The 15,716-nt window shown below is 37.4% G+C and overlaps 2 protein-coding genes across 2 annotated transcripts; one reads left to right on the top strand and one right to left on the bottom strand.

Moving 5' to 3' along the window:
* Nucleotides 1-399: 399 nt before the first annotated feature.
* Nucleotides 400-9,786, bottom strand: aasdhppt (aminoadipate-semialdehyde dehydrogenase-phosphopantetheinyl transferase). Its single transcript, XM_041232546.1, has 6 exons — nucleotides 9,272-9,786; nucleotides 7,962-8,190; nucleotides 6,676-6,797; nucleotides 5,514-5,675; nucleotides 2,079-2,156; nucleotides 400-1,768 (listed from the first exon to the last, which is right to left on the bottom strand). The coding sequence occupies exons 1-6, from the start codon at nucleotides 9,440-9,442 to the stop codon at nucleotides 1,613-1,615; spliced, it is 918 nt and encodes a 305-aa protein (XP_041088480.1). The 5' UTR covers nucleotides 9,443-9,786; the 3' UTR covers nucleotides 400-1,612.
* Nucleotides 9,787-11,021: 1,235 nt separating this feature from the next.
* Nucleotides 11,022-15,697, top strand: msantd4 (Myb/SANT-like DNA-binding domain containing 4 with coiled-coils). Its single transcript, XM_041232565.1, has 2 exons — nucleotides 11,022-11,597; nucleotides 12,968-15,697. Exons 1-2 carry the CDS (start codon nucleotides 11,136-11,138, stop codon nucleotides 13,622-13,624), a joined length of 1,119 nt encoding a protein of 372 aa, XP_041088499.1. The 5' UTR covers nucleotides 11,022-11,135; the 3' UTR covers nucleotides 13,625-15,697.
* Nucleotides 15,698-15,716: the final 19 nt, after the last annotated feature.

The following is a 15,716-nucleotide window of genomic DNA, read 5'->3' as shown; positions in this document are numbered from 1 at the left end:
GAGTGAGACAGAACCAGAACCAGGGCTGGATACCGAAGCGTGAGTAAGTAAGTCAAAACCACCGACAGCCGGGTGAGTAGCCAGAGTTAGTTTATTATTGAACAGAGAAGATAAGTTCACAGACTGTAGATCCCATCAAAGTTTTCCTACACTGTGTTGTATGTGCTCCGTGCGCTGCCATTGCTGGCAGTGTCACGTGAGCTGTTCAGTGTGTTGATAGGTAAATAAATCCTGTTCGCCGGCAGGGAATATCAACTTCAACCTCCGTCTCGATCTGCCTGTCACTCAGCAGCAAATGCACGCACCCACACGGCAGACGGCTACCCTGTCACAAGCATTAATATCCTGTATCTTTCTAAACAAGGGATTTTGGAGAGCTCCCTAATAAAAGCTGAATTATGTGTATAATGGTATGTAAAACAAGATTAATTTATCTGACTTTTTACATATCTGTCCTTACTCTGGTCCCACCAGTCAGATACGCGACAGACTACTGTACTTGCAGTTCTTATGGTTCTTTGATTTCTTTTTTTTTTTTTTTTTTTTAAAGAAAATTTTAAGTGGGGTTATCCCATTGCATTGCAAACAAATTGATAAAGGTAAATAAGGATAAAAAAAAGAAAACCTGAAAAATCCAAAGCAAAGAACATTATTGATGCTTTAGTTTGCTATTGAAAAGCGCAGGGTCATGGATTAAGATCTGAAGGTTGTGTGAATTTATGATGAAGGTAGATAATGAATTCACCATTTCATCTACAACAGGTCTTCACGCATGGGAGCAAAAGCAAAACAGTCTTTTGAAAACCACCTTTTGGGGGCTGCTTGGTACAGCCATTAATGACTGTTTTTTTCATGAAAGGAATCCACAGTTAATCTATTGTTCCAAAGAGAACAACAATGTGGAATGAGAAGAGCCAAGAAGTACTGCAAGTAGTTTGCACTGATTAAGAGGTTAAACATACTCTTATCAGACTGTAAAGTGATTGATGTAAAACTACTGCATTGCACATATTATACTGTATACAGCTCAATGAGCAGCCACTGAAGTTCAATACACATCGCAAAATTACAGTAGCTCAATATAATGGCACCAGAACAAGAGTTGGTTAACAGTATCATGCATTAAATACTCCAGTCCCCTACAGTTCAGCATTATTTGTTCCTTTTTTGAAGTGTGACTGTTGGGAGATTTAGCACTGTTTCCATGGCCAATATTAATGAACTACATGAATCCGTCTGCTGAAGATGCGTTGCTCTTTATTGAATTTAAAAAGTCCGTATCCATGGCGTAAGGATGTAAGGGTAATTATAAAGTGATGTCACACACTGTATAACATTACATGTATCTTCTGAAAAGGCACATTTAAGAAAGCAATGAATCCTAAAAAGGTTCTTATCATTGGAGCTTTCCCACTTCTATACTATTTTTCTTGTTGCTGTATAAGCTGTTACAATGCTGTATCAAATGTTGCATTCTTTATAACTACACATGTGGTTCCAGAGCATAGTTTGAACACCAGCTTAGTAGAAGTGACTAATATTTCCATCAGCTAGCCTGAAGGCGTTTAATAAATGGATGCTGATTTTCAGTCTGCTTCCTCTATATATGTATTCAGCTTGAAGACGTCTGACGCCCTGGTGCTTCTTGCTTACTCTGAAAGCCCACCCAGTATTCATGATCTTCTTCTTCAACCATGGGAATGGCTGATGCAACAAGGTCATCAAAACTCAGTGTAATGAACTGTGAAGGGCTGGGATTTAACAGACCCTACAGAAAGACAAAAACAATTGGAAACGACATGTATAGAGTTGTAACTAAGGGTGTTAAGGTTTAAATGTCTAACAAAACTTCTCCTAAATTACCGTATGTGTCCCCTTGTACCATTGTTATTGGTACACTGTAAGCCCCTATGCAATAATACTGTACAACTTGACATACTTTCAACATTGCATTTTAAATTTAAAAAAAGTATTCCATGCAAAGCAGCTGTGTAAGGTAGAAGAATTGTCAGCTCACCACCGGTCTGCGTCTTTTTACTTATTACTCTACTTAGTTCAAAACAGAATTAAAGTCTTACATCATCCAGATTGTGGCTTAGTCCATCTGGTTTCCCCAAAGCAACAGCTACATGATGGTGACTATCCAGCATACACTCCTAGTAGGCAAGAAGAAATAACATTATTTACCATAAAACAAAGATGTTGCACAATCATAATGAGACACAAAGCACAGTGGTTGCAGACAGTTTTAACAGGTCATGTGGCTACGCAACTAGAAAGCCAAGAAACACACTGGGCTGCAATATTCTCATTGTGCTGAAGGCTAATAAATCTGTTGGGCATTTGTAAGGATTCCCCACCTTATAAAACACTTTTGAGCAGATAAAATACAGCCCATTATCTAGCAAGTGTAAACATATCTCAAGCTCCTTGCATCCCTGCCCTTGCTTGTTCAGCAATGCATTTTCATGAGGATCGTTTTCTTTGAGATACTGCAGGTAAGGCGGCACTGAATCACATACAATCCAGTATTTTAAGCAGGTAATTTGTCTTTTGAAAGCTAATGAACAAATTCAATTTCCCTTCATATTTTTTTTTTATTTTTTATTTTTTATTTTTTTACAGTTTTATACAATTCCTTTGGTCAAACCTGTCCGATTGTTTTTCCATCATGTTTTCTTTATTTTCTTACTTTCTTATGTAATGTTTGCCTAGCATGTCTGATGACTCTTACAGGCACCATTACCTGGGACAACCTAAAGATGCACGTACTGTACATGTAAGAAGTTGTTTAGGTGTTTAAACACAACAAACCCTCCAACTGCCCATAGACAACTCCAAACTAGAACCTGACAGACTGCAAAATATACATGTAGAAATTATAACTAGGCCACCACTGAGTTCAGAGTAAGAACAAAATAAAGTGCTATCACAAGACCTTGATAACTTGCACTCTTTTTTTTTAAAGATATCTGCTGTTAAGAAATATGTTGCAGTAAACAGATACCCTGGCAAATAATGCTCTAAATTATATTAAGATACTTGACACATCTGGTGGTTTTTTAAATTGCAGCTACTATAGCACCTGCAATTATGAACCAGCTAATTAGTTAGATGGTTTATCAGTGTATTTGTAATATTTATTTTGTAATGACAGATCTGTGTGCTGATCAGTTCACACTGCCATACAATCCGAAACACATGCTGCTGAAGCGCTGTTATATAATTTACTAGACGTCTCCTGTCTGCACATGTGTCCTCCCATTATCAACATTTTCAGCCAAATGACTAATGTTCACAGAGGGACAACTGTAAATTACTTCCTACACGGCCACATTTATATGCCACAGTGCACTGTGGTAATTCTGGATATATTCAGAAAGCCATTCTTGAATTTCATAAAAAAAGAAAGGGACTACCTGCAAACTAACTTAGAGCTGGAGAGGTAGATGAGATACAGTAAACAGCAACCTAGGGCTGCATTAGTTAAGGTTTAAGAGGAGGAATGAGGAAGTAACAATATATACCTCAGAAAATACTGATAGAGCTGTCAAAAGACAGGGCTGTGTTTACGCTGCCTGAAAGCTGGAGAACTAGTGTTGTTCGGTCAGTGGTACATGACTTGAACTTGTACAGAATAACCTTGAAGGTCAAGATGTTGTGTCATTCACTGGAAAAAAAAATAGATATTTCATCAAAGTAGGAAATACATGTAGCTTATTGCTGATGTTTTGTTTTTAACACCCTAACATCTGGCCAAAAACTGGAGTAGTGCCTTCCGAAATTAAAAGCTACAGTTTTTAAGGCAATAGTTACAGCTAGCTGTAAACAAACCAACCCCACAATTACACATCAAGTAACTCAACTAAGTATTTCTGAGCATTTCATTCTGGTGAATGTGGAGCCCCTCATTTGTATTGCCTACAGTTTGTGCATCTCAATCCTGACCTGCCAGCTATTTAATCCTGGGGCTCCCTTAAAAATAGTCTGCCAATTATGATGAATGTGAGATGGGTTTGTGAAGTGGACTGATGTCCTACAGGGCCTTAGTTATGACCACCAAACTCAATTCACTTGTGACTTGAGGTGAAAAGCAAGAGATTTCTGCGAGTTAGCCCACTGGGCTGCCTAGCCCACTAATCATGTATTTTTAAACTGCCAAGTGGTTTGTACGCATGCTTTACTTGAAATAAAGCACACTCTGTAATGAAACAAGATAACACAATTAGAAACTAAGGCAATCAACATCTGGGATTAAATTAGTTCTGAAAAATATATTTCATCTGACATAGTGACACTTGCCCTTAGATTCACCCCACACCATTTCCGCCTCATAAGAATTAATGATGGCCAGTGTAGTCAACTGGATAAACCACGGTCTTCTCCCAGATAATTACTTATCCATGCGTTCCATTTTCTGCATGTGTGCAAATCAATGGATTGAACAACACTAGACTTATTTTGTTCTGCACAAATTCTGCAAGGACTGAAAGAAGTAGCAGGTTTTAGAAGAGCAGCTTATCTAAATGCTATTGACGGCAAGGATCAAGCCTGCTGCACATTTCAATTAAAGCCTGTCTTCCACCACACCTGCCCTGTTCCTTGCAACATGCATCACAGTCGCATTCATAACAGTGAGCAGAAAGCTTAGCTCTTGTCGACACTGAAGATTACTCTTTCCTCCATAGTAGAGTCAGTAGCAGCCAGTGTGTTCAACATTATGAGTATTTGTCCCCTAGTATTTGAATAACCACGCATTAGAGGATGGTTCCTAAATGTACAAGTATAGCTGTTCTGTATACTATTATTTTTAATTGATAAAGATATTTTTAAGGCATTCAAATGCACTCTGAAGTGACTTTACCTGACACCTTTCATATGCAGTATGAAGGGTGTTTAAATCCCCTTCAGGCTGAATGGTCTCAGGAGCTTGTTTTGCAGCTGGAGATTTATGTAGCTCTTAAGCAGTCTTTACATGTACACAAAAATAAAGAGGGTGTCACCAAGTGTGTTGGACTTGGACTACTGTGTCCAATTCTGGACACCAAAGGGACAATGTGGTCCAGGAGAGAGTCAAGAACAACCAGACTAATCACAGGACCTAAAGGACTGAGCTACGGATGAAAGAACTAAATCTATTTAGCCTGGAACAAAGAAGAATCAGGGGGGACACGGTTAAAGTCTTTCAAATCTTAAAAGGAGTTGACATAGTTAACCCAAACCATTACTTTAAGTGCACTACAGAAACCAGGACCAGAGGACACAGTTGGAAATGAAGTGGAGCTAGACTTAGGACAGAGGGAAGGAGACACTTCTTGACACACAGAGTGGTGAGTGCATGGAATGGGCTGCCTAGTAATGTTGTTGAGGCAGAAAAACTTGGATCCTTTAAGACCCAAATTGAGATCAATCGGCTATTAGGAACCGGACGAGCTTATAAAACGTTCATAAAACTTTCTTATGCTCTTATGTTATATGATTATGCATAATAGGATTACAGAACCAAATTTTACCTCAAATGCCCATCCTCCTTCCTCTTCTCCATCCAGGCACATTTTAGTTTCTCTGTACATGTGGCCGACATGTATGTGTGATGGTGCCACATGGAACTCAGCTCTCTGTAGATTGAACCCGATGCCTGTTCCAATGGCTTTTATAAAACATTCTTTCAGTGCCTGCATGTAGAAACAAGAACTCAACTGGTTATTTCACTGGTTATACAATACAGAACTGAATGACACTTGCATCTACCATGGAACCCTGTTCTCCATCACCTGTGGTTTGTGTTTCATCCACAACAAAGGGAGGAATTTAGCCTATTGGAACTAGAAGTACTGGGTGTTATACATGCCTGCACAGAGAACAAAAGTATGAATTCTCTCCCTCTGGAATTCCTCTGTGAACTTGAGAGTTGGCCTCCCCACCCTCCTTTCATTAATGGCCAGGCTAACTTGGAAACCAATTATCCAGTTTAACTTGGACACTGCCCCACATGACAGGAAATCACTCAACCTGTGACACTAAAGACTCAAGATGACATGTACTTGCACTGATGGCTTCAATTGAAGCATTACTGCATTACTTATACTATAGTTGTCTTATTTTTAAAAATAGGTCAAAATGATTAATAGATATTAAATAATCACTTGGAGTAGGGGTTTCCAAACTGTGGGCCACAGGAGCAGGAGCAATGACATATATATATATATATATATATATATATATATAATAATATATATATATATATAATTATTATATAATAACGAAAAGAAACAATAAAATATTAATGAAGAACAAATAAGTTTCAAATGAAAAAAAGAACAATTTAGACGAAGTGTACTTACAGTGTTACAGGTTTAATAATGTTCTGAATTTGTTCATTTTTCTTAAGAAGTCTTAATAGTGGGCTGCAGTGCCTAATACACCTGAAAAGGTGGATCTTAGGTTAAAAAGTTTGGGAACCCCCGACTTAGAGCATTTACAAATGTGGTTACTCAAATCTTTAACTTTATTTCACACAATGCAAAAAATATCATAACAGTAGTATCTGATAAACATATGTAGGATATAATATACATTAAAACATGTTATAAATAATGTTTATAAATACAGAAAGCTGAAGTGAACACAGATGACTGTAACAGCTGAAATTGATATATAAATGAGCCGGGTTACCCAGTGTCTGTAAAACATGTCCAGCTGAGTCCATTCGGTACCCGCAGATTTAATCACCTCCCACTCATGATCAGTAAACTGCCTCGTCATAATCCGAAAGAAGTCTGCTACGGTACTGCTGCCTGTAACAACAGAGAAATTCCTTTAGAGCAGGCTATACAGTATTGTGTGTTCATATGTCATATTGAACTTCTGACAGCACAAATTCACTTTATACCAACTTCCTTTAAATTCAAAATATTCCGGAGTCCTTACAGGTAAGAATCAATTTATTTGGCTAAGCAAAAACAGCATAGTTCTCAGCTGGCATATAAGGAAGGTGATGTTGATACAGTAAGATGATTCATTCATTAATTTGCATCTGGTTGCTTAAAATATCTCTTTCTGCAATCATCAATGAATTCTTACTGGTTTGCTAGTCTTGTCTAGCCTAGCAGAGTAGTGGGAAAACTACATTATGACTGTGTGTGTTTTTTATATATGGAATAAAGCCTTGGAAGTTTACTCCGGTCCCATCGTTTGAAAGAGTGAGATGAACTAAACTGCTTACAAGTGGAGTTGAAAGATGAAAGTCCTGTTTAGCTTTAGATCTTAGACTCAGATTGGAAGTCAAGATCCGATATTAGGCAGTTAACACTGCTGTACATGATAAACACTCTAACAAATACTTAAGGTAAAAACTAGATGCTTTCAGAAACCATTTATAGATTGCCTTTGAAATAACTTTTATTCAACATATTAATTAAGATAAACTAAAAACCAGTCACAAACAATACAACAATTCACTCAAACACTCCGGTCTGGAGACATACAAGTCAACTGTTTTACTGACAAGGGTCTGGTTTCTAAAGTTGTCAGGTAAATTTGCAGACAAAATATTACAGTAATAGCAAAATTAGATTATGAATTATGCTTTTAGGTTTTGTACTTTGCTATCAAAGTTATGGACATGGTTTATACATTATTCTCATTCCTCACTCAGGATAATCATGTTTTATACACCACAGTGGGGAAACGACCAGCAGAACCTACTGCAGACCAAGAGCACCATCTTGTGGTCGTTCAGTGAACTGCTCTTTAGTATTCTGTTTAACTGTCTGCAGCAGCGGTCAGGTTGCCAAAAGATGAATCTCATGTTCTAGGAACTAAAGTCCTGGGGGCAAAAAATAGCTGTATAACACATACCTGTCAACTTTTGAGTAACTGAATTGCACAGGTGACATTTTGAGCCTGTGTTTACTTCACGTTGAATAACCCAATGAGTCCACATTAATATATTATTGTACCTGGCTGGACAGTCTTCATAACATCAACCCCAACCTGCAGCAAAGGCTCAGCAGCCAGTACTGCATAGTCTCCTTGATGCGAAATATTAAAGGTGTACTGTTTTTGTGAACTGCAAGAAACTTCATTGGCAAGGAATGGCTTTCCTTTGGCAGTTCTCTGTAAACAGATTTCATTCCATGGAATCCCCATTTTTTCAGCAATTAGTTTCCTAATCAGCAGGCGCCCAGCCTAGGGGAGAGGACAGCATTAGGCACTTGTGTAAAAACATCACCATAGCCAAGAGAATAAATACATACTGTACAGATCACGTCACTTAGCTGTTTGTCAAGCCAGTGCAAAGCATTGTTAAACTGATTAAGCATGCTTGCAGGGAGCAAGCCACTGGTCAGATCACACTTGCTTATTGTTTAAAATGACTGCTACTGTACTGTGCTTCAAATTCCCCTTGTCTGAAATGATTTAATGACACTGCGTTACACAATTAGCAATGGTCACAGGAGCTGAACCATATGGACATTTAGATTGAAACACAATGAGAAAATAAAATGGCCACAAGTTTGCAGGCTAGGTTTTCACTGAAATGCTTTGTAATGGATTCATTGGTCTTATAACAGCTGCATGTCCAAAAGAACACTAACTACCATAGCTGATATACTTTTTGTTGTACTGTTACATGCAGACATGCACAGCTGGAAGACACGAGTGGTAGCACATGACCGACAATTGAAGCTGCTGGATTCCACATTCCTTTACACTCTATCACAAAGCAGACCTCGTTGACAGTCAAATTTATTTACATTCTCCTCATTTGCTACACTGGTAACATACCATTTACATAAGCTTTAAAGGCACACATGTAAAAACAGCATGTATGGTAGATCACCTACTTCAAAATATGGATGATCTATATATATATATTATTATATATATATATATATATATATATATATATATATATATATATATTTTTTTTTTTTTTTTTTTTTTGAAGGGTGGAGGGTAAATAATCTAGAGTTTTTAAAACATTTTAAAAGGGCAACTTTTACAGATACGTGGGTGTGGATTTTGTTGGACTATCAATGAAAGTTTGAGAACTTCTTGTATGCTTGTACAAGTTAAAATACAAGCTAGATGCATGTTCTAGGTATTCAACTGATCCCAATAAATTCCCTATATGAACAGCAGAATTGAGACCTGTAACTGTAGCTGCAGCACTGCACTGGGGAATCTAAAAAATAATACTGCTACCCCCCTACTGTTTATGAACATCAAACATAAGAACAACAGGCAAGCTCCCTGTAGATATTACCATTGCTGATTTGGCATCCTTGGCAAAGACAAATTGGCCAATCCTATCTTTTTCCTCCTTCTGCACACAGCGCGCAGCTAGCAGCCACTCGGAGCAACTAGGTGACCAGGATCCACATCGAAAAGCCCAGCGCACGCTCTCCATTGCGAGTGATTTCGACAGCTGAACCATGAGTTTTTATTACAAACCAGTCACTATGTATCTAATGTATATTTAACAAACATGGAACAAGTGCTTTGCGTGCTAAAACGTTGAATTCATAAATCATCGTTTCAATAACACAAACTTGTATTCGTGGCAAATAAACAGGGTTATGCTGTACAGTACCTAAACACAAATGAACATCTTAAAATTAATTCCTATATTAAACTGTTGCTTATATGTAAAAAAAAAACAAAAAAACAACAGCTGTCACTTTAACACAACAGACATATTACAATACAGCATTATAAAAGTTGATCTAAAATCACAGGTAATACACTATTTCAATTTCACAAGCTCACTACTAACACACACAGCAGGAAATGTGAGTATTTTCTTCCTGCCACGGACTAAACGTAATCCTGATGACTGGCAGCAACCTATACCAATCGCAGCACAAAGATCGCTAGAAATAGGCGTTTTCTTTGCACTATTTGGCAAATTAGCTTCTCGACTCTGGAGGAAACCAGAATTTGATTGATTCATTGGACTGGAGGCAGACGAAGAGAATGACTGGTATCCCGTTGAACGAATAGGAATGGAGGGTCTTTGTTTACCTGATGTAACCGGACGTCTCTCCGCTCTGCTTAGTAACTGCTGAAGCCCCGGTGAGATTTCTTTGCAAATTCCGGTAAGTTATCATCTGTTTGGCTAAAATGTGGCGTGATGACCGGTCTCTCGCACTCATCAGTGTTTTTAAAATCATATTTTCATACATTCGGACGGGTACTGGTCTGGAAGCCGAAACTAAATCAATTATTCGGCACATTCACGTTGTCAGACATATAATTAGGATGCTAGACCACGTCAAATATGTGCTTTTTTCATTCTCAATGGAAATGCAGTTGTCGTCAAACGGCAGAAGATTGCACACACACACACACACACACACATATATATATATATAAAAAACTTGTCTTAGCAGCGTTTATTCTGTAGTCAACCGAATTTACAGCATATCTTTTTGCACTGGACAAGTGTCAAACCTAGCTTATGTGTTTATTTAGTACAGATGTGTCATTACACAAACAGTGCAAACTAAAATGGTCTTAGTGGTATAATGTTAAACATGAAAACAGATTAAGCATTTCTGTTTTTATTGTGTGATAATGAAAATAAGGTGTTTTACTATCTGTTCAACATAATGTGCCGATTTAAGCTCATAAACAGATACAGCATAAAACATTCTCAGTCGATTTAAATGACCCCTCTAATCAAAGCAATGAAATGAATTAGCCATACAATATACGTCTTGAGAAATCCAACTCAGAATTTCACAGAACTTTGTGCAACTGTGACAAATTGCACGTTCAGATTTGTGTGCATTATTATTTTTATAAGCAGAAATCCTAATACTGTATACTAAAAGTGGTGGTAAATCACTCGGTTCTACAAGGGAATTTATTATCCTAAAACAATCAAGAACCCCTATAGAGGATATCTTACCCTGGCACAAAAAAAGTTGTGGTATTGTTAAACCTATTTAATTCTATCCTCAGATATCTCCTGATTCAAAAAGTCAAAACATTTCACCACTTTGCAGATTTAAGTCCAATATCCTGGCCATCCCTCGTGTTGCCTAATCTTGGTGTTCACAACACAGCGATATCCAATTCAGCACCTGTCAGGTTACACTCTAATCTCCAAACTGGATTTCTTCCAAATGAAGCAGCTGAAGCGAAAAAGGAAAAGCAATTATAGCGTCAAGGAAACACAGACACTAATAAGGGAGATCCGGAAAAGGAAAGATGTACTTTTCTCTAAGCAACAGAACACAGCTATTAACGAGCTGAAGAGAAGGGCTTGGGATGAGGTTGCGGATTGCGTGAACGCGTTGGGTGAAGGAGAGCTGCGGACTGCAGTGGAGGTGAAGAGGAGGTATCTGGACTGGAGGGCACTGATGAAAAGAAAGCAGGTGAGGGCTGAGCTGTCCCAAGTTAAGAATGAATACAACCTTTCGTCGCCGGATATATATAACTCCGTCAGCAGTGACCAGAGCGTGGACTTGAGTGGTTTTTCCAAGGATTTGTCTTGTGAGTGGCAAGATTTGTCCGAGTTTGGTGAGCCCAGCAGTCAGCCGTCGTCGAGTGTCAAGATAGAAGATGATGATCCTCAGAATTACAAGGTATGTTTTAGTACTTCCTTTTTTTTCAAAGTTCTGGCAGTGTCTTTTTATTGTTTTATTACTTTTTGTTTTAAGAGGAATGGATGCTAAGCTTTCAATAACAAATTTCATATATGAAAAATGTATTTAGAAATATAATTTACATATATCCACATGACAAAGTACTGTGTATTAAACAAAATGAAGTGAGCACAGGACATGGAGAAATTTTACAAGTGCATCATTTATATATTTCTTTTTTCAAATTATCTCAAGGTTTATTGCTATACTTTTTTAAAGAGATATCAAAATTCAGAAATCTTCTGTAAATCCATAAATATTTGCAAGCCCTTTTTAGTTTGTGATTTTCAAATATCACATTCCACAAACAATACATACTTTATGTATTGCAACAGGTCGCCAATATTTCTGGAGAAAAATAGGTTTTATGGGTGTGACTCACCAAATATTTTGTTCACAAATATTTATGGCTTTAAACTATTATTGTTCCAACCCTATAATGATTGCTATAATTTTGTTTATTGTTGTCAATCAATCAGTCTTTATTTTATACAGCACCTTTCATAGTGGACCACCTTTACAAAGTGCTTTATAAGATGCACCTAATACAGTAGCAACAACACAGCAGCTAATAGCAGATATCAGGCTTAAAGAGCATGGAAAGCAAGAGAGAACAAGTGGATCTTGAGAGTTGATTTAAAGCGAGCGACTGTGGGAGCCATGTACCAAAGCTGGTAGAGAGTTCCAAAGAGTCAGAGCCATGAAGCTAAACGAGCGATCTCCAAGTCTGATGCACTTTTGCTTGGGGATAACAAGCAGACCATACTATACTTAGTTGGGCCGCTTCCCAGCTGCTTCGAAATTTACATTTCAGCAAAATCTAAATTAGCCAGGTTTATTCATTAAATATATTGACATTAAAACACCAACAAACAAAAATGTTTTTTTTTTTTTTCATGAAATTGTATATTTTTTATTGAAACCTACAGTACTGTAAACATCATTTTTGGGATGCAACAGTCATGATTTCTCCCTGAAAAATCGGTATGCAAACCTCAGGGCATCTCTTATCTATGACTGCTTACTGATCTGTCAAAGAGATTTAATGCCATGTAACCAACAAACCAAATTCTAAATGCTGAATCCCTGAAACAAACTCATACTGTATATGAATTACAAAGAATGCCACTGAGAGAAGAGGACCTTGGTAAAGTGAACAAATATGTGTAATGCATGAATAACACACACACACACACACACACATCTATGCAATAAAATACCCCATACAGTTATTCTTAAATGCCGTAGAAGGAACACTTCTATTGCAAAATGATTCAGGTTTTGCTCTCTTGTATTAATTTCTGCTGTAGCTTGAAGGAGAAGAAGAAGGGGAAGGAGAAGAAGGAGAGGGAGAGGGGGATGAAGAAGAGGACGAGGACAGTTTCCCCACTGTCTTGCCCGTCATCGAAAGAGAAGGCAGAATTCCAGAAGTGTTTGCGCACATAGATGAGTTTGGGATGCTCAGCGCCACCAAAGCAGCAACGAGAGACATAGCCAGTGCCGATGACGGGACCAACATTCTCATCACTCTGGAGAAACAGAGGCTGGACTTGGAGAAGCACCGGCTGAATGTTGAGTCAGAGAGGCTGCAGGTGGAGAAGGAGCGACTGCAGATCGAGAAGGAGAAGCTGAGGCGGATAGACATCGAGCACGAGAGGCTGCAGCTGGAGAAAGAGCGCTTGCAGATTGAGAGGGAGAGGCTCCGGCTCCTCATGTTCCAGTCCGAGAGGCCCTCGCTGGACTGCGAGCACAGCCAGACGGAGAGGAAACCCTGGCAACCCATCGATCTGGAGGGCGAAAAACTCAAACTGGAGAAGGAGCGTTTACAGCTGGAAAAGGAGCGGCTGCAGTTTTTTAAGTTTGAATCTGGGAGGCTGCAAATCGAAAAGGAGCGTCTGCAGGTGGAAAAGGAACGGTTGCAGCTCCACAAAGATGGACAGCAGTTAGCACTTCATCAGTCACGTTAGCTTTAGGTTATAATTTATTAATTTATTTTTAAATTTAGTTACTATTAATTGTAACACCAATGTGCATTAGAACCGGCAGCCATTACAAGGATCTGTTACATTAAATTCCATAATACATGCTGTGAATAGTCTTATATAAAAGTGATTGTTTTCAGACAAAAGATTAAAGTTGTACAGTGGCTTCTATTGTACTACAGCTTAGATATATTGTAGATGCAACATGTAGTAGGCCCTGTTTATAAACCCATGTTTTATTAAACCAGTAAGGTTTGGTATTCTTTCTTGATAGTTTATTTTTTTTTTGCAGTGTTTATGTTTCCTGATGCTCTAAGAATAAAGGTTTTATCAACATTTTGATTTCCATGAGAACCGTGCTTACGAAACATACTTCAGTTAATCTTTAAAATATTGAGTAAAATGCCAGTTGTGTGTATACTTTTGTATCTGTGAAGTGTGTACGATCAGAAGCAGCAACACCAGGATTTAAAACATGTTCAGTGGGAAACCTTAAGGTTACTATATTGTATAAAGCACAACTCTTGAGCTTAATAAACATTGCATTTACCATCTCCTTTAAGTGCTTGTGTGAATAAGATGGTAGAAAGTATATATTTTTTATTTTACTTGCACTGTGACCTACTTTAAGTGGTTGTTTTTTAGTGAGAAGCAATCAAGTTCACAGAGCTACCCTTAACATTGTACAGTATTTTAATTTTTTATTTTTTTATAACTTGCTACCTATTGTGGCCTATTGTATCTTTGTAACTTCATTTTAAAATAAAACTGTGTTTGATGGATATTTGTGGCCTATTGTATGTGTTCACTATAGAAAAGTGTTGATGGGCCATTCAATGAAAATGGTACTTAAGTCCTCTATATCAGACTAATTACAAGTGTTTGTGTTAATGGGTCTATCCTACTGTAATAAACATAAGTTTGCTTCTCAAATGGTTTTGGGCTTGCCTGTAGTCTGATATTGATGACTTATCCAAAGTAAGTTTTAGATTCTCAGCAAAATCAGCATCGTCGCTGGAGAAATATAACATGTACATGTTAAAACAGTTTTATTTTAAAACGCAACTACAAAGATGAATTACTACAATGGCGAATCTCTCACTCAAGGAATTTAGCATTGAGAACTGGTGTGCATGTCCATAAAACAAAAAACAAAAAAACATATAAAAAAATAAGCTTGTTTAAAAAAAAAAAAATCCAGCTAGTTTCTCTAACCTCTCTTCACAAGCAGCTTTCTGAATACAGGCAAAGAAAAAGTAAGCAGTGGGAAATTAAACAAGCAACTTACAGTAACTTTTGGTGCTCAGAGATTGTGGAGAAATAATTACTTTTACAAGTTAGTGGATACCATTTACCCTTGAAATATATTTCAAAGATATTTTTCACATGCTATTACATTGAATATTTGTGGGCTGCAATATTTTATTACTGTAATGCACATGGCTAAATTTACTTTCTATCATTTTAGCGGACAGTATATTTTACATTTATATTTATATTTGACAGCATAGTGTCCTCTATGTTGTTGATTTTTCTGCACCGGCAGATACACACATATCTGTATTTTGCAGTATGTGTTTATAAGTAACAAAAAGGTAACAATAAGCACATAATTTGTAAAATAATAATAAAAAAATAAAGTAAAACACATAATACAATAGCTGAAGTGTACATTATTTGTAAGCTAAGATACTATAACTAGGGTCATTCCACTTCATTTCGATCTGTTTTCTAAAACCTTTCAGGTGTCTCTCAGAGCACTTTTATTCAGGGGTTAATTTGTGCCAGATCCACTACCTTTTTGTCTGATGGTGAAAATTGTAGTTTTCAAATGATGAACTGTCTAATTCATGTATGTACAATAAAAAATGCTTTCCTGTTGCGTGATTTGAGTGACAAAAGTATAGCCTACTATATATATTTTAGGATGTAACATCTAATGAGTAAAAAAAAAAAAAAAATCACAAATCTTATTACAACTGCAAAAAACAAAGCCAAAAAGAATTTCAGCAGATTAGTTAGCCCACCACTGTTATTGTTCAAACCTGAAGATGATGTTAGAAAAAACATGGCAAGG

Source organism: Polyodon spathula, chromosome 30 (assembly GCF_017654505.1).
Source record: "Polyodon spathula isolate WHYD16114869_AA chromosome 30, ASM1765450v1, whole genome shotgun sequence".
NCBI lineage: Eukaryota > Metazoa > Chordata > Actinopteri > Acipenseriformes > Polyodontidae > Polyodon > Polyodon spathula.
The sequence above is the reverse complement of the archived record's forward strand: the minus strand, read 5'-3'. Positions and strand labels throughout refer to the sequence as shown.